At 39.3% G+C, this 18,904-nt stretch overlaps 1 protein-coding gene across 1 annotated transcript; it reads right to left on the bottom strand.

Annotated features, from left to right (window-relative positions):
- Positions 1-4,018: 4,018 nt before the first annotated feature.
- Positions 4,019-16,456, bottom strand: LOC307123702 (uncharacterized protein). Its single transcript, XM_079812350.1, has 3 exons — positions 16,401-16,456; positions 15,995-16,199; positions 4,019-7,720 (listed from the first exon to the last, which is right to left on the bottom strand). The coding sequence occupies exons 2-3, from the start codon at positions 16,149-16,151 to the stop codon at positions 6,306-6,308; spliced, it is 1,572 nt and encodes a 523-aa protein (XP_079668476.1). The 5' UTR covers positions 16,152-16,199; positions 16,401-16,456; the 3' UTR covers positions 4,019-6,305.
- Between the last annotated feature and the right edge of the window lie 2,448 nt (positions 16,457-18,904).

Below are 18,904 nucleotides of genomic sequence, written 5' to 3' on the forward strand. Positions count from 1 at the left end.
AACTGAGAAGCCCACCAAAAAGATGAAAAAACATTCAACCAAGATACCTGCAACAGTTCTTCACAGGGATGTCAGACGGATAGTTGTCCTGCTTCCAGTTGAAGACCAGCAGCAACAACAGGATCAAAAATGGAGTAACTAAATCCAACATATCACAGTACTGGTGTGACCTCCTTGGGTTGAAGAACCAGGAGGTCAAGTGGGAGGTGTTGTGTCAATTCATGGACAAGTTGTACTGGGCACTCCCAAACTGCAGGGGGCAACCATGCAACCAGAGTTGGTGGAACCAACTTCTAGGAAGTGCTCTTGGGACCATATTTACCTGCGCACCCACAGGGAGGGCATGGCATTAAAATGTTTGCAACAGCTCTGTTGGCTCTCTCACCTGTTCCCGAAGAAAGATACTGTGACCACAGCTCCTGATCATCCAAAGACGCAACTGGTAGGATTGAATGTGTTTGAATGTGTTGAGTTCATGCTTCTATAGTATATGACTTTTTGTGAATTGTGAGTATATGACTTGGTTGTAACGTGTAATTTAAATTAAATAGTGCAGACTTTATTATGTGAATGTAGAACTTAACAGAAGTAACATTACTCTAAGCATGTGCATTGTTTAATTATTATACATTTAATTATGGGATCATGTGTATTGTTTAATTATTAACTATTAGAGATCCTAGGTTTAGAGATCTAAATTACTTTGTTTGGTTTGAGGATTCAGTACCATTTTTGTATTGTTACTTTGAGAAAGTGTTATTGAGATTTATTTGTAACTAATTCATGTTTTGTTTGTGTATCTTAAAGGTTATCAACCTATTCTGTTTCATCTCAAATCAATCAGACCACCTTTAAGAGAATAAAAAATCATAAAGTGAACAGATTTGAGTTGTCCTTTGCGTTCATCAGAGATAAAGCCGTTTTCAAGTTTGGGCAGAGCTGTGGTCAATCAGAAAACACACAAAACTTTACAGTGTGTTTGGACAGAAGACGAGACAGAGTTCTTTATTAAACTCATAAAAACAATAGAATAGCAAATGCCACAATTTATCAAGAGCTTGAAGCAGATAAGAGAGAGAAACACACACACACACACACACACACACAGGGGTTAAAGTGGGCCGGAACTGCGGCATTCAAACTTCTAGCCACGCCCTAGCAACCAGTTACAGCACCCTAACAACCATATATCAACATTAAATTGCCATATCTCAGCACGAGAGCATTGTAGAAATACAGAGTTGGGCTCTTTTGTCTCAGACTGGCCAATAGTCTTTAAATATCACCCCATGAACTGTAATGACACACCCTAGCAACCATTTAGAGCACCCTAGCAATGTATTGCAAAATAAAGAAGCCATATCTCAGCCCCAGAACATTGTACAGTCATGAGGGTGGGCTCTTTTGACTCAGACTGGCCAATAGTATTACAATATCACCCCATGAACTGTATAGACACATCCTAGCAACCATGTACAGTACCCTAGCAACCGTACAAACACATTAATAAGCCATATCTCAGCCCCAGAACATCCTACAGACATGTTGCTTGTCTTTTTTTGCATCCCAGTAGCATCCGGGTGGCGGATTTTGCCACGGCAAGCACCACTCACATTTTCTCTAGGAAATGTACATTCTAGTGTTGTGATTACTATAAATGAATAACTAAATAGATCCAGCGGTCGCAGCGCAAGAGCAGCTGGATCATCTCACGCACAGCGCTGAGAAACTTGTTCGGCGCTTTCGCCGCTCTATTGAACTGATAACAAGCGCCAGGCAGTCGCTTTATCCGTTTGAAAACAAGCGCAACATCAAGTGTTCAGTAAAGGCTCTGTGGCGAAACTAGCTGACCCAGACTGAAGAGCTCCGCTCCGACCCTGTAAAGTGAAGTGTTGAGGTAAACTATAGGCTGCCTACACGACTGTAATCATGGCCGTAGTCCGCTCACCGGTATATTTCCGAGGTGTAGCTATATAATAAATGTTGTAAAATAATTTGAACCAGATTAGGCATAGAATAATGAATGTGTGTGTACATATTGTGAATTAATTTATTAAATGTATTTACCTAGCATTCGTAGCCTTCAGTGAATTAATAAAATATAGGCTAAAATATCAGTTGACCATATGTTTACTTTCTTCACTGAGGCGAAAATGAAGAGACCAGTCAGAGCTCAGCTTTAGGATGGGAAGAGACAGGACAAGAGAAGGCGACTGAGAGAAAAAGAAAGAGTGATGGAAATGAGAGTGATGAAATGAGGAGAGAACAGGTGTGACAAGATAATAGCTTTTTATAAAAAAAATTTAGCATTCAAACACATTAAAATGCACATATGTAAATCAGAGAAATAAAAATGTTCTTGGGGAACCATACCCCCCAAACCCCCCTAAATAGCTCGAATTTGAGACATCACCGGTTTTAAAAATCCTTAAGGCAGTTTTATACTCAAAAGTTGTTGCTGTTTCTGGAAACATGTTTGCTTTGACCTCATATCTGGAGTTAATTAATTTATGATGTTAATGTGTTGCAGCTTGGAATATTTATAGGTCTACTTAATATTAAAATTGAATATGCAGACATTATATACTCAGTCTATCTCTGTGCTTTGACGAGTTAGTAAAAAAAATGAAATTCTGTGGTAGAAAACGTTGTGGCACCAAGATCAGCTAATATGGGGCCCTTGGGTTTGTTATTGCCTCAGGGCCTACAGCAAACATTTTGATTCTGCATTTTGACATTGAGACTGCAATAGGTCTATTTAGGCTGTGATTTATTTCTATTGTAGTTGTGTCTTCAGCCATTTTGGTGTGTCAAATGTTAAGAATTTTTATACTTCCCCTTTTTATGTTCGAATTTACAATGTGAAAAACAAGGTTGTGTTCCATAGTATTAGTATCATCATCATATCAGTGTAGATGTAGATGGACCAAAATAAAACCATTAAAATATAAAGTAAATAAGTATTGTGATACTTGGTGCCAGTGACACTCTTGTCCCAAAAAGTATTGCTATACCATGATGCTCAAAATGTCCCACGGTGAGTCATTTTTCCCTGTTGCACCTACACAAAATTGAGGGTTCCCCCACCTGCCAAATCCCACTTTAACCACTGCACACACACACACACACACCTCATATGTGCCGCTCAAGTATAAGGTGCTTTCCTTGCCATCAGTGCTTAGATAACACACACACACACACACACACACACACGTCTCCTTCCATTAATAATAATAATGGCGTGCGGTGGCTGGGATATACATAAACCTAACAACCTTCGGAGCATAATTTTTGGAATGACTCATCACGAGAGGAAAACATTTGTTTTAGTCGCATAACATCAGTAAATGAAAACGCCGTCATTTCGCAATAGTTTTTTATCGACCATTAGAAAATATTTTTTTATTTCTTTATAAATCTGTAATGGCGGCTGCTGCCAGTTACAGGGGCAAAAGGCATGGGTATGGATGAAGCAATTGCACTAACTAACAATAGATTTTCCATTGCAGTTCATTATGCGTGGCTTAGAGGGTTTTGTTTTGTTCCCATAATAACCTCTGCAGATGTGACCATGGAGGAAGAGGATGAGCATATGATTGTGGAGGATGCCAATGAGTATTTAGCGCAACCTTGGAAGAAGCCTCATACTCCTCTACCAGACACATTGGTAGTTGTTCATGTCTTTACTATCGTTATGCTAAAACATACTGTCCACAGTAGCTTCTATTGTAACATCCATAATTTGCGTCAGCTGAAACGTCCATTTTATCAGGACATGTTGCCTGTCTAAACAGATTATGTAGCAATTTAATTGGCAAAGTCCTTTCTTTTGTCCTTTGCAGCTCAGATACATCCTGGACATGGGCAGCGACATGCCTCACAAGAGCTGATTTTTGGACATTGGCTTTGAGAAAGGGAAATGGAGTCTGATGTAAGTAGTACCATTGACATGTAGATATTTTTGAAAACTAAAAAAGTAAAGCAGTGGGTGCAATGCATTTTTTTTTTCTTTGTGGAAAGAACTTTTCTGTATGTGCTAGCTATTTTTATTTCATTTATGGAAGCCCATTTCCGCCACTAAATAAAAAAAATAAAAAGAGTAATTGCGACTTTTTATCTCAGAATTCTGACTTTTTTTCTCACAAATGCGAGTTATAAAGGCATTGATCTGCTGCGACCCGACACATGATGAGTTGTGAACACATTATTGAGTATTTTAGCTGTAGTTTTAGCTGCTAATGATGGAATGATTGTCTTATTATCTGAACGGCATTAATATCTCTGAGCAAACGCGCTCTTGAGGGGATTTTAAGCGCAAGCTTTGGCGCAGAAACAACAGAACGGATGTGAGGGGCAACGTTCATTGAAGATATTCTGATGTGTTATTATGGAAATATGATTCCCAGAACTCCACCACTCTCAGAATGTGCTGTAATTCACGATGTCCTTAGAGAACGGGTGTGTTCAGTAATGACACGTCCAGTATGATCTGTCGCTACATACACTCACCTGAGGGTGGCGCTGTTCTGGGATCATATTTCATTAATAATCAGATAATACTGTAATGCAAGATTTCGTTTGAGAATGAATTTTATTGACCTCCATGTGCTCGGTTTTGATCATAAAATTAGTTTTGATTTGCTTGGTTTTCTCTAAAAAAAGAAATAGTACAAAAAATTTAGAAAAAATGCTCTTCTTAAGTCATTTGTGTCTTGTTTCTAGTCTAAATAAGTACAATTTTCAACTAAATAAGAAGAGCATTTTATTCAGTGTAGTCAAATCTTTTGATAATTTAAAATATAATAGGCCTTTGTTGACTACATTCTAAAGAAATGATTCTGGAGTTTTGTTTGGTAGAAAGTGAATTTTTTTGTTTGGTAGAAAGTGATTTTTTTGTTTTGTAGAAAGTGAATTGCAGTGAATTTAAGTGAATTGTGAATTGTATCCTAATTTATTATAAAAAAAATTTAGCATGAGACTACTTTCAAAAACAGAAAAATAGTAAATTGTCATTTTTGTCTTGTTTCTAGTCTAAATATTTAAACATTCTTAAATCAAGATGCATTTACTAGATAAGTACAATTTCAACTAAATAAGAAGAGCATTTTTTTTGCTCTCTCACACACCTGAAGCTCATTCATTATGTAGGTCATTATGCAGGTCTTTTGTCTCTCAGGTGTGATACCATTATTATTCATTATTATAATTATCGTTCACGCCTCCTCGCATACTGCCATTAAATCAGTGTATTGTTTTATGTGAATGTGTAGGCTCAACAATTCTCACATCAGTTTGTAGCAAAAACTAGGCAAATACACCCTTTAGTTAAAAGTCTTGTATATGCCTTAATTTTAAAACAATTTAGTTTTTTCAAAAACCACACAAACATCATTCTCTCAAAAATACAAGCATATACATACATGTTGCTCAAATATTATGGTAGCCCAGTTTGTGTTCAATACAGTGTAATGAATCTTTTGCCATTAATGTGTTTATAAGCAACTAAAAAAAACACAAATATCAGAACATGTAAAAACTTCTAAAGAGCCCCAAAACTGCTCAGAATCCTAGGGGTTAAATAGGAATATTCGAAAGATCGGAGTCATCACGCCAGAGACGGGTTTATTGAGGATTGCGTGTTGATTAAACAATTATTAAATTGCAATATTCAAAGGTCGGTGTAATCATGCTGGAGACGGGTTTATTGAGGATGCTGTGCCGATGAGGCAATTATTAGATAGGAATATTCAAAAGATCGCAGTCATCACGCCGGAGACGGGTTTATTGAGGATGTCGTGTCGATTAAACAATTATTAGGTAGGAATATTCGAAAGATTGGAGTCATCACGCCGGAAACGGGTTTATTGAGGATGTCGTGTTGATTAAACAATTATTAGGTAGGAATATTCGAAAGATTGGAGTCATCACGCCGGAAACGGGTTTATTGAGGATGTCGTGTCGATTAAACAATTATTAGGTAGGAATATTCGAAAGATCTGAGTCACCACGCCGGAGACGGGTTTATTGAGGATGCCATGCAGATGAGGCAATTATTAGATAGGAATATTCGAAAGATCAGAGTCATCATGCCGGAGACGGGTTTATTGAGGATGCCGTGCCGATGAGGAAATTATTAGATAGGAATATTCTAAACATCAGAGTCATCAAGCCGGAGACAGGTTTATTGAGGATGTCGATTAGTGGCGGTGAGGCAACCGGGGAGAGACAATGCAGACTATGAATGGCTACTCTTTAGTGTGAATTCTCATGTGGTAATTAAGGGTCAATTTACATCTCAAACTCTTTCAAAATTGATCACATGTAGATGGCTTTTCTCTAGAGTGAATATTCATGTGTCCCCTAAGGTTTACTTCCCGTGTGAAGCCATTCCCACACACAGTGCAGATGTAAGGCTTCTGTCCAGTGTGAACTCCCATGTGACTGTCAAGGGTTCTTTTATGTTTGAAACTCTTTCCACACTGTTGGCAGATGTAAGGCTTCTCTCCAGAGTGAACTCCCATGTGACTGTCAAGGCTTCTTTTTTCACTGAAACTCTTTCCACACTGTTGGCAGATGTAAGGCTTCTCTCCAGAGTGAACTCTCATGTGACTGTCAAGGTTTCCTTTATGTTTGAAACTCTTTCCACACTGTTGGCAAGTGTAAGGCTTCTCTCCAGTGTGAACTCTCATGTGCCTGCCAATATTTCCTTTTTCACTGAAACTCTTTCCACACTGTTGGCAGATGTAAGGCTTCTCTCCAGAGTGAACTCTCATGTGCCTGTCAAGATTTCCTTTTTCACTGAAACCCTTTCCACACTGTTGGCAGATGTAAGGCCTCTCTCCAGCGTGAATTCTCATGTGCCTGTCAAGATTTCCTCTTTCACTGAAACTCTTTCCACACTGTTGGCAGATGTAAGGCTTCTCTCCAGAGTGAATTCTCATGTGGACTTTAAGATCTCCTTTATTTCTGCAACTCTTTCCACACTGTTGGCAGATGTAAGGCTTCTCTCCAGAGTGAATTCTCATGTGGACTTTAAGATCTCCTTTATTTCTGCAACTCTTTCCACACTGTTGGCAGATGTAAGGCCTCTCTCCAGAGTGAACTCTCATGTGACTGTCAAGGTTTCCTTTATGTCTGAAAATCTTTCCACACTGTTGGCAGGTGTAAGGCTTCTCTCCAGAGTGAATTCTCATGTGGACTTTAAGATCTCCTTTATTTCTGCAACTCTTTCCACACTGTTGGCAGGTGTAAGGCCTCTCTCCAGAGTGAATTCTCATGTGGACTTTAAGATCTCCTTTATTTCTGCAACTCTTTCCACACTGTTGGCAGGTGTAAGGCCTCTCTACAGAGTGAATTCTCATGTGGACTTTAAGATCTCCTTTATTTCTGCAACTCTTTCCACACTGTTGGCAGGTGTAAGGTTTCTCTCCAGAATGAACTCTCATGTGGACGTTAAGGTTTCCTTTACTTGTGCAACTCTTTCCACACTGTTGGCAGCTGTAAGGTTTCTCTCCAGTGTGAATTCTCATGTGGACTTTAAGATCTCCTTTATTTCTGCAACTCTTTCCACACTGTTTGCAGGTGAAATAACTTTGTGAGGGAGTCTTTTTAGCCCGTGTCGATCTTTCTCCAGTCATGAAGTCATGATGTTTATCATAATGGTCTTCCTCCTCTTCCCTTTCATTACGTTCATGACTTGTCTCTTTCAATGCCATGTGATCTAGGGCAGAAACATACATAAAACAATTTAAACATTTGAAGCATCAATAGCAGGGTATAGGGTAGTATGATCTATAACCTATCCTATCCTAGAGACCAGGGGTGGGAAGCTTTGGTCTTGGAGGGCCACTGTCTCGCACAGTTAAGCACATTCTCCCGTCGGTCTCCCATGAAGTCCACTCTGAAATGCCAACTGTCCCGTATTAGCACGGGCGTCCTGTATATTGGGCCTAAATGTCCTGTATGTGACTTTCTTTGACCCATTTATTGACTGCTACGCTGATCTAACCACTGATCAAGGGGTCGTTATTTTAAATGTAGACACATGCACAAAATAGAGCAATGCCGTTGTGATGCTCATGCGTTTGCGGGTTAATTTAAAGTCCTTAATGCATTAAAATAATTTAATGCAAATTGTCACAGCCAGCTCTGCCGTCACATAAAGAGGCTCACACACATGAATGGTTTGACTTAGAAGGTTATTTATTAAATAAAGATAGTGAGTGATCTGTTAGCGAAATATAACATGTCTAGGGATTTAAACAATAAAGGGAAGATAATAATCCAAAAGGTGAGGAATGTTGATAAATAATAAATAAACTAGAAAACAACAAAATAGATCACAATTACTTCTCTGGAGGTGTTCCACCAGAGGAAGTGCTGATTAGCAGGTGAATACCGCTTTTATACTCCTTATACGCCCATAAATTAAACATTTAGGAGTGGTTGTCTGCAGCCAATCACACCCTCAGAAAACAATAGAAGACGGGGTCGTAACAAAATAAATTACAGAAGTATGTGAAGCTGCGTCAATAACGTAATTTTCATCAGGCAGTTAGATGATCCTAGAAGTCGGGAGTTTATCACAATCACACTGTAGTAGTTCGCACATTCCAGGGCCCAGTTTATGGCCGGGCCACTCTCTGTCCATAACAGTGGACAAAGGTTTGCTACATTTTGATTGGATCTTGGTTGACTTACACAAACAAACTGTCCAACGCCATCAGATAAAGATGCTAGGACAACAGCCAGACATCTCTTGGAGGCCAAGAAGACCACCTCTGGTAAAGCCCAGGAAGGACAGGACATCTCATTGGTCCATTTGCAGTTTCTGCCCTTCACCCACCTAGAGACTAATCCCTAATGTCCTGGTCTGTGACTGCCATAAAAATTCCACAGGACCGTAGCACTAGTGGGTGAAAGAAAGACCACAATGACCCATCCAAATCCATTCATAACTATGTTTGGAAACCTTACGACTGATGTAAATCACACACAAACATTTCATACTTATTCAGAGAAACAAGTATTCTCAGTGACAGCTATTTGTAATGCATAATCTTACACAGATTCAGCTGTTACTGAACAAAGTAATGAACAGTTCTTATTTATCTTTTTCTATCATGTTTGGTGTCTATTTGTTTAGAATATTGCCAAGGGTTTTCTGATGGTGGTTTGGAAAGTGAGAAATGCATTGGTAAACTTTAAAGACTTCTAACTGTGTACAGTATGCAAATGAGTTCCACAGGGGAAAGAAGGGTAGGTCAACTGTGTGCGCCCTCTGATGCCAGCAGCAAATCGCAACACTGGAATGGAAAAGTGCCAAATTGCAATCCCCTCCAATTCGGAAAAGGTTAAAGGTACCCTTTCAACAGACACTCCTTGTTCTGAGTCTGTCCAGCGAGGATGAGACTGTGACAGAGCAACCAGTTCTGGGTTTCTCCTTGAGCGAGACAAACAGTTTACCAAATTCTGAGTCTGAGTCCTGCAAGGATGAGACTGAAACAGATCAACCAAGTTCTGAGCCTCTGGTTAATCCAGAGAGACAACAAAAGATCCGAGGATCTGAGTCTACAGCTTGTGAGGCAGCAACAGATACGACCACGTTCTGAGCCTCCAGCCTGTGATGAAAGAGACATTAACAAACACTACATTCAGAGTTTTAGTCCAGCGAGACGACTACAGCACGTCACGAGCAGAGCTGAAACAACTAATCGATTATTAAGAGAGTCAAGAGAGAGAGTCAAGAGAGTTTTATTTGTCACATACACAGTTATATACAATATACAGCTGGCAGTGAAATGTGTTTTGGTGTTGTGCGAGTCACACCGAGTCGCCATTCGTGCGGCGCCTTCTTGAGTTGGACAGAAAATACAGCATAACATGAGGATAGGTAGGGAGGGGTGAGGAGATGAAAAAAAGCAACCCCCAGACTATGCTCCTACGGGAGCACAGTTTGAGAACAGTAAAAAAACATCTCAGCAACATGAGCACACATTACAACATGAAACACGACTTGCAACAGGGGAGAGGAGTGGGGGGTTGAGGTGTCCCAGCACAGCCAGGCGTCCCGGTCCTGCAGCCATTTCAGGCGCTGGTCACAGACCCGCTTGTCAGACTGGGGGTACGAAGCGGCGAAGGTGAGAGATGGGTGTGTGCATAAGTGTGTGTGTGTGTCTGTAAAGTTCATGTGCATGTTTGTGTAGGCCTGGAGAGTCACGCCTGGCACCGTAATCTCGGTGCTCCAGTCCGCAAGTTGCTGTGGAGACAACCTTGATCAGATCCCAGCCGAGTCAGCAGGTGGTTGGGGGATGAGTGCAAGAGCGTCTTCCTGCAGTGCTCTTCTGGGGGAGTTATTGTCTCAGCAGCGGCCTTGGCCAAGACCGTGCTGGTTGAGGGAGCCGAAAGCAGATAAGATTGGAATTTGTTTGGTCTGGGAGCGAGTAGCCACAATTTATGACTACTCTCTTAGTTCGTTCTGGTCTCTGAAACCATTTTGCAGAGCAGTGAGCTTTTCCGTGATGATATCCATCTTGCGTTGCAACTCCATGATGTTATCCATGTTGCGGTTAGTAGTCCCAGTTTACCGCTCTGCCCACTGCTTCAATCATGACGGGCAGCCTTGTGGAGCTTTGAACAGCTGTCACCGCTTCCTGAATTCTTCGATATCCCAGGGCAATGCCTGATCCAATCAGCAGAAACCCTGTTACCATGAAACCGAATAGGTAGATGTCTTCAATGTCCTCTACGGAAAGTGCCGCTAGACACACAACATGCCACCTCTCCCACGCGTCCATCGTGTAGCCAGCAGCAAACGTTCCGGCAGGGCAGTCAGGTTCCCCCGAACCCAAGCTTCTCGTCGAGAAGATGGTGTCAATTGCGTTGAGAGACCAGTTGATCAAATCCATAATTTTTAGTTCGAGAGCAGTGCGTGGAGAGTCTCTCAAGTTTAAAACAGTAGACTAGACGAGACGAGAGAAGCAAGCAGGAGAGGAGGGAGGAGGAAGACGAGAGGAGAGAGGAGAGAATGCGTCCGCCTTCGCTGAGAGCCAGAGGGAGTTGACAACTTAAAATAGTTGTCAACTAATTTAGTCATTGATTAGTTGGTAAATAACTTTTATTTGTCATAAGCGGCTCATTTCGTGCATATTTTAAATCTGCGGTGACCAAAGTGTGGCAGTAATGAGCCACCGGAGGTTTTTCTCAGCCAGTACAGCAGGAGAAGCAGCGAATAGCCAATAGCTGGCCTCGTTTTATGTCACATGCTTCCCGCACAGCGTCTCTGCAGCATTCAGCGAGATGGCGGAGGCAGGCGGCAGTGGAGTAAGCTCGAGAAAGAAAAAAGCGGAAGATAAAACTAATTGAACAAAGTCATCCAAAGTGTGGGAGCACTTTACTCTGAGCCTTCAAAAAAAAAGAGTAAACTCTGCGCTACTGAACTGGCACGGGAGATCTCATACCCCTTTTCCACCAAGGCAGTGCTAGAGCTAGTTCGGAGCCAGAGCCTAATGTGCATCTAGAAATAGTGGAGAGGAAACAGAGTTAGCTGATGCAGGAAAGGGACGTGATCCAAGCGCCCAAAACCTCATAATTGTTTATTTTAAGCTTCACGTGAATGCATTAGCGTCAGAGGTGTAAAGTACTTGAGTAATTTTACTTGATTACTGTACTTAAGTATTATTTTTAAAAAGTACAATTAAAAATCAATACTTTTACTTTTTCTTAATTACATTTTTTAAGAAAAAAGTACTTTTTACTCCTTACAATTTTATTTACAGTCAAAAAGTGCTTCTTCTTTTTTGGAGATCACTTCATTCTATTTTCCCTTGCTATTACCACACCAATTGAATTCATGGGTTCGCTGATGCACAGTTTCATTTAAATGTTTAATTTAAATGTATTTATTCTGCCAATGAGATTCATTTTCACATTCCATGAAAGTGGTCAGACATGCTTATTGGTCCTTTGGAAGTGACGTCATGTCGCATCAATTACCACAATGCACTGCACCTTGACCTGGGCTGCGTTTCCCAAAACCATCGTAAGCCTAAATTGATCGTAGAGACCATTGGTGGCAATTGTTCTACGATCAACCTAAGCTTACGATAGTTTTGGGAAACGCAGCCCTGGAAATTAGAGTGAGAGGCTTTTCAGCCCCAAAAGACGCTTGACAATCACAATTTTGAAAATCAGCTTCTACTTAAAGGGATAGTTCACCCAAAAATGAAAATGTGATGTTTATCTGCTTACATGTAGGTGTGTTTGTTTCTTCAGTAGAACACAAATGAAGATGTTTAACTCAACTGTTGCAGTCTGTCAGTCGTATAATGCATGTGAATGGTACATGATTACTAGCATCATCTATGAGAGTAAAAAAAACCTGCACAGACAAATCCATATTAAACCCCGCAGCTCGTGACGACACATTGATGTCCCAAGACATGAAATGATCGGTTTGTGCGAGAAACCGAACAGTATTTATATAATATTTTTACCTCAAAAACGATCTATGTCCGACACCCGTTCAGCGCGCCATCACTTCTGGCAAGTGTGGTCAATGTACATAATAATAATAATAATAATTTGTTACATTTATATAGTGCTTTTTTGGGTACTCAAATCGCTTTACATATTGAAGGGGGAAATCTCAACCAACACCGATGTGCAGCTCCACCTGATGATGCGACAGCAGCCATAAAACGTCTATAATTTACCTTTTATTTTTCTCTCAAAAACATAAATAAATGTAAAAATTATTTATATATATATATATATATATATATATATATATATATCAGGGGTGCCACAATTCTCAATATAATATTGAACCGTTCGGTACGGCATTCACGGTTCAATACGCGCTTGTGAATTGCGTTTTTTTTGGTTTCACATTTAATTAATTATTTTCATAATTTGCCTATCATTCTATAATTTGCCTCCATCCCAATACTGAACAACGCGACACACATTCACATCACACGTTAGTGGTAGAGTTATACTCACGGAACACTATAGATATTCACAATCAAGAAAGTTCATTATTTGCATGCATTTTAAAGCCTTGCCGGCTCAGTCGCGTGCGTGGTTTTAACATGCGCTTCTCCGAGCGCGCGCACTAAACGCCTGTCAAACACGTGATTACTGGACTAAGTAGTCGTCTTACTGCACTAATACTGTCAAATACACACAAGGTTAACATAAACAGTCGGTTCTGTCTAAAGTGAAAGTAAAATCGCAATTGTGTCTGTATATTAGATGTACGCAGGTCTTTAATTGACAGCAGCGCAGCCTAGTGAACACGCGGTCCTTAAAGGGACAGTTCACCTATAAAGGGACAGTTCACCTCTAAAGTTCTGTCATTATTTACTCACTCTAATATTGTTCCAAACCTGTATTCATTTCTCGATGACAGAATTAAAATTTTTGAGTGAAATATCCCTTTAATGTTAAAGGGTTAGTTCACCCAAAAATGAAAATTCTGTCATTAATTACTTACCCTCATGTCGTTCGACACCCGTCAGACCTCCGTTCATCTTCGGAACAGAAATGAAGATATTTTAGTTGAAATCTGAGGGCTCTGAAAGGCCTCCATTGGCTCAATGGCACTCTACACTCTCAAGACCCTTAAAAGGTACTAAAGACGTCGTTACAAAGTCCATCTCACTACAGCGGTTCTAAAATAACTTTATGAATCGGCGACAATAGTTTTTGTGCGCAAAAAAACCCTAAATAACGACTTACATAGTGATGACGATTTCAAAACAAAGCATCATGAAGCTTCGAAGCGTTATGAATCAGCGAGTCGATTCAGCGGTTTGAATCGCCAAATTTCAGCAGTTTGGCGGTTTGACACACGATCCGAATCATGATTCGACTCACTGATTCATAACGCTTTGAAGCTTCATAACGCTTTGTTTTGAAATCGTCATCACTATGTAAGACGTTATTTAGGGCGTCTATTGTCGCCGATTCATAAAGTTATTTTAGAACCACTGTAGTGAGATGGACTTTGTAACGACGTCTTTAGTACCTTTTAAGGGTCTTGGGAGTGTAGAGTACCATTGTGCCAATGGAGGACTTTCAGAGCCATCAGATTTACACTAAAATATCTTAAAGGTCCCGTTTTTCATGTTTTTTTGAAGCTTTGATTGTGTTTACAGTGTGCAATATAACATGTGTTCGTGTTTCATGTGTAAAAAAACACAGTTTTTTTCACACAATTTACTTATCTGTATACCGCTGTTTTCACTGTCCTCAAAACGGCCTGAGAATTTCCTCGTTCTATGAAGTCCCTCCTTCAGAAATACGTAACGAGTTCTGATTGTGCCAGCGGTTCCCGTGTTGTGATTCGACAGCAGCTTAGGGCACGTTGCCCGGAAAGGTCACGCCTCTTACCATAACGGGGAGATGAACGCGCTCAAAGTACAGCCCCTGAAGGCCAAACAAAGGTGATTTGACTCCGGGATGAAAATAACAGCGTCTGATGGCGACAAACGCAACCGAACCGAACGCAACACTTCCTCTTCTCCACGTGGGAGCAACAAGACCACGCCCCCTCTTTTGCGTATTCTTGTGGGCGGAGGTTAGTCTGTTCTACTGTTCTACTGACGTAATTAAAGCAGGAAGTACAGGGATGTAGAACAAACCGGCCGTTCGCTGTAGGCTTTGAAAGGGAATTTCTGTCAAATAAAATATCTCGCTTGGCATTGAACTTTGAGCTTTATAATTTTACAGGTATTATTTATGCTCTAACAGCAACATTACACACTAACTAAAGTTTGAAAAATGGGATCACGAAGAACAGGACCTTTAATTTCTGTTCCGAAGATGAACGGAGGTCTTACAGGTGTCGAACGACATGAGGGTAAGTAATTAATGACAGAATTTACATTTTTGGGTGAACTAACCCTTTAATACAACAATAAAAGACAAAGAGAAAATCACTCACTGCTCTTGACTGAAAAACATTAATACAGTAGCTTTAATAAGAGTCAGTGTACATTTTATAGTGAAGTCTATGTAGTGTTTTATTTTTACATTCATTCATTCAATGTCATACTTAAATGCTGCTGTACAGCTCTGAGCTGCCAGTGTAAATCTTTATATATATTTATTTTATATTATCCAATACACTAGGAATGTGTACAAGGGTTTTTTTTAAGTAAAGTTTTAAGTTTAAGTAAGGTTTTTCAATTCTTTTAAGTAAAATAAAGAAAGAGTTTTGAAATAAAAAATAGTCTTTTTTCTCTCTAACCTCTTGCTGTTCCTGTCGCCTAAGAATAGAATAGCAAAAAAATTGTGACAAGCCATCAGAACCGAACCGTGGTTAAAAACTGAAGTATGTATTGAACTATTGACTAACTGTATTGTTGCATCTCTAATATATATATATATATATATATATATATATATATATATATATATATATATATATATATAAGGTGCATCAAAAACACATTTCTTGAATTTTGATATGGCTGGTGTTAAAAGTGTTCCAAAATATGTAGAAACAACACAGGCTAAATATTTTTCACAATCTGGCTCTTGTCAAACTCTCAAACCATTTTTCCTGCTTCTAACACATCAACTTTGAGGACAAAATGTTCACTTGCTGCCTAATATATCCCACCCACTAACAGGAGATGAAGAGATAGTCAGTGTTATATGAATATATATTATTATTGTGTATCGTTTAAGTTTTTAAAGCATTTAATACGTGTTTCCATAGTCGGATAAATTACGCTTTAAGAACGGACACATCCCACCGTAACATTGATTTCACGAAATGCGGAAACTGAAATAAAACACTGAGTATAAGCTTTGCTTGTTATAATGAGAGGATCTGCGAGCGTGTAGACTTGAAGAAAGACACGTTTACTCCAACCAGCCGGACTGAGGACATTCACAAGACATTCTCAACAAATATCCTTTATTTCTGTAGAGATGCCGATCTGAATAAAGATCAAATGAGTTCAGCTTTGAGAATAAAACCAACCTGTGTGTTCCTCAGTTTCTTCATCTTTCAAACTGAATACATCTTCAATCTTCAGCTCTTCAGTCTCCTCTTTAATAAACTCAATCTTCAGCTCTTCAGTCTCCTCTTTAATAAACTCAATCTTCAGCTCTTCATTCTCCTCTTTAATAAAGGCCATCTTTATAATAATAGTGTGTGACTCCAGGAGTTTTTCAGTGTGTTTGTCCTGTTTAAGAGGAGAATAATAACAGAAAGAAAAGAGTGAGTCTCTATCATCTCTAGTTCAGTATCAGCTCAGTCTCAGTAACACTCAAAACTAGCTCTACAAACTAATAATGAACACTATAGAGAGTTTAATTCTCTCTGCCCTGTAAAACTTTGAAGATGGTTTCTATCGCTTTAAACACTGTAAACGCTTAAAACAAACCTTTCTTCAGCAGAATCACAACAGATGCGGGAGCGCGGCGCGGGCTTATGACGTCATACACAAAAACAAAATAAAAGTCCCGTTCACACACTCCAGTCTACATTCACAGAAGGACACACACACACACACACACACACACACACACACACACACACACACACACACACACACACACACACACACACACACACACACACACACACATAATACAAGAGATGACAGTAATTCAGAGTTGAATGTATTGGTGAAATACATATTTAAAGACATGTTGTCCAGTGATGTGCTGAAAATATTAGGAAACTAGTAAAGACTGAGAGACTTGTCTAAATTTATATAATATAAAATATATATTTATTTATTTATGTGTGTGTGTGTGTGTGTGTGTGTGTGTGTGTGTGTGTGTGTGTGTGTGTGTGTGTGTGTGTCAGCACTGAAATGGATAAAAATGTCAGTGTTTTTTTTTCTCCTGATATTAATAATATATAGCTATAAAGTTACTTTGAGTGTAAAGATGCCTGAAAATAAGTGTACAATGTCTAACCAATGAGTAAACAAACTTTGAAGTTAGCTTGATAAAGCTGGACCTGACATTTGGAAAAAGTTAATTTAGGGTTTGAAGTTTACAGTTTTTTACAAACGCTGTGACAATTTTTCAATACTTTAAACAAATTTCCTAAACTCTTAACGCACCAACACACAATTGGCAAAACGGTTAATTTCATGTCCAAAATCACACATTGTAAACTAAACTGCAACACTAGTTTTATGAACAATAGTATTAAAACCCAGGGGGCGCCAGGTTGATGCGATCATGATGGGACCAGTTCAACTGGAGATTTGAAATGACTGATAATAATCAGCAGCAGGTTAACTATGAGAAGGAAACGACATCAACAAACGGTAACATATTCAGCACGGGGTTTCAACGGCTTGTGGAAATACACACACTCAGTTCATTCATGGGGTCACCAAACATGCAGGACTTCATTCACAGCAAACCTCAAAGTCATATAAATAAACATTGATCAATCAATTGACCTTATTTCAAATTACAACTCACATAAATATATATAGTTGTTTCTACATTAATTTGGAGAGTAACTGTGAAATTATAACAATTGGACACAACTATAGAAGTTTCTCCAGGAGGATGGGCTGTGGTCATGTGCCCTTGTATTCTAGAAAAAGAAATTCTAGAAAACAAAATTCCATGAAGTGCTCAGAATCCATGTCCCCAGACATATGCGTATGTGCCTTACTCATTCTGCTCACTTTTCATAATCAACATATGAAATTAAAAAATTATAATATTTAAACATAGCCTAACTATGAAACTAAATAGACTAAACTACTCACAATAACAACTCAAATACTCCGTCATGTTTCGCCATACAGATAAGCGCAAGATATAATTATAAACAGTAAACTGTCTACTTTTATTTGTGTACACTCACAATAACAGCAAAGGCCGTGGACTCAGGGAACAGATTATTCTGCACTCCAAACGCTGTTCATTTCAAAAATATATTTTGTTCATTAAACGCAAAGTTTTTAATTTGAAAAGCATTTCTAAATTCAGTTCATATTTCCAACAAACGAAAATCCAAGCCAAAATAACGAAGTGGTTAAAAAAAAACTTTAAGTAACCACCATGCAAATTCAAACATTTCGCTCATCTCTGTATGTGGCAATGCGTCTCAATAACCTGACGAATGTAAAAGTGGATCATTCTTTACAGATGATGGTGTGTTTGGACAGAAGACAAGACAGAGTTCTTTATTAAACTCATAAAAACAATAGAATTACAAATGCCAAAATGTATCAAGAGCTTGAAGCAGATAAGAGAGAGAAACACACACACACACCTCATATCCATCAGTGCTTAGATAACACACACACACACACACACACACACACACACACACACACACACACACACACACACACACACGTCTCCTTCCATTAATAATAATGGCGTGCGGTGGCTGGGATATACATAAACCTAACAACCTTCGGAGCATAATTTTTGGAATGACTTATCACGAGAGGAAAACATTAGTTTTAGTCGCATAACATCAGTTCATGAAAACGCCGTCATTTCGCAATAGTTTTTTATCGACCATTAGAAAATATTTTTTGATTTCTTTATAAATCTGTAATGGCGGCTGCTGCCAGTTACAGGGGCAAAAGGCATGGGTATGGATGAAGCAATTGCACTAACTAACAATAGATTTTCCATTGCAGTTCATTATGCGTGACTGAGAGGGTTTTGTTTTGTTCCCATAATAACCTCTGCAGATGTGACCATGGAGGAAGAGGATGAGCATATGATTGTGGAGGATGCCAATGAGTATTTAGCGCAACCTTGGAAGAAGCCTCATACTCCTCTACAAGACACATTGGTAGTTGTTCATGTCTTTACTATCGTTATGCTAAAACATACTGTCCACAGTAGCTTCTATTGTAACATCCATAATTTGCGTCAGCTGAAACGTCCATTTTAT

This window comes from Gobio gobio (genome assembly GCF_949357685.1).
Source record: "Gobio gobio genome assembly, chromosome: 1".
Classification (NCBI taxonomy): Eukaryota; Metazoa; Chordata; class Actinopteri; order Cypriniformes; family Gobionidae; genus Gobio; species Gobio gobio.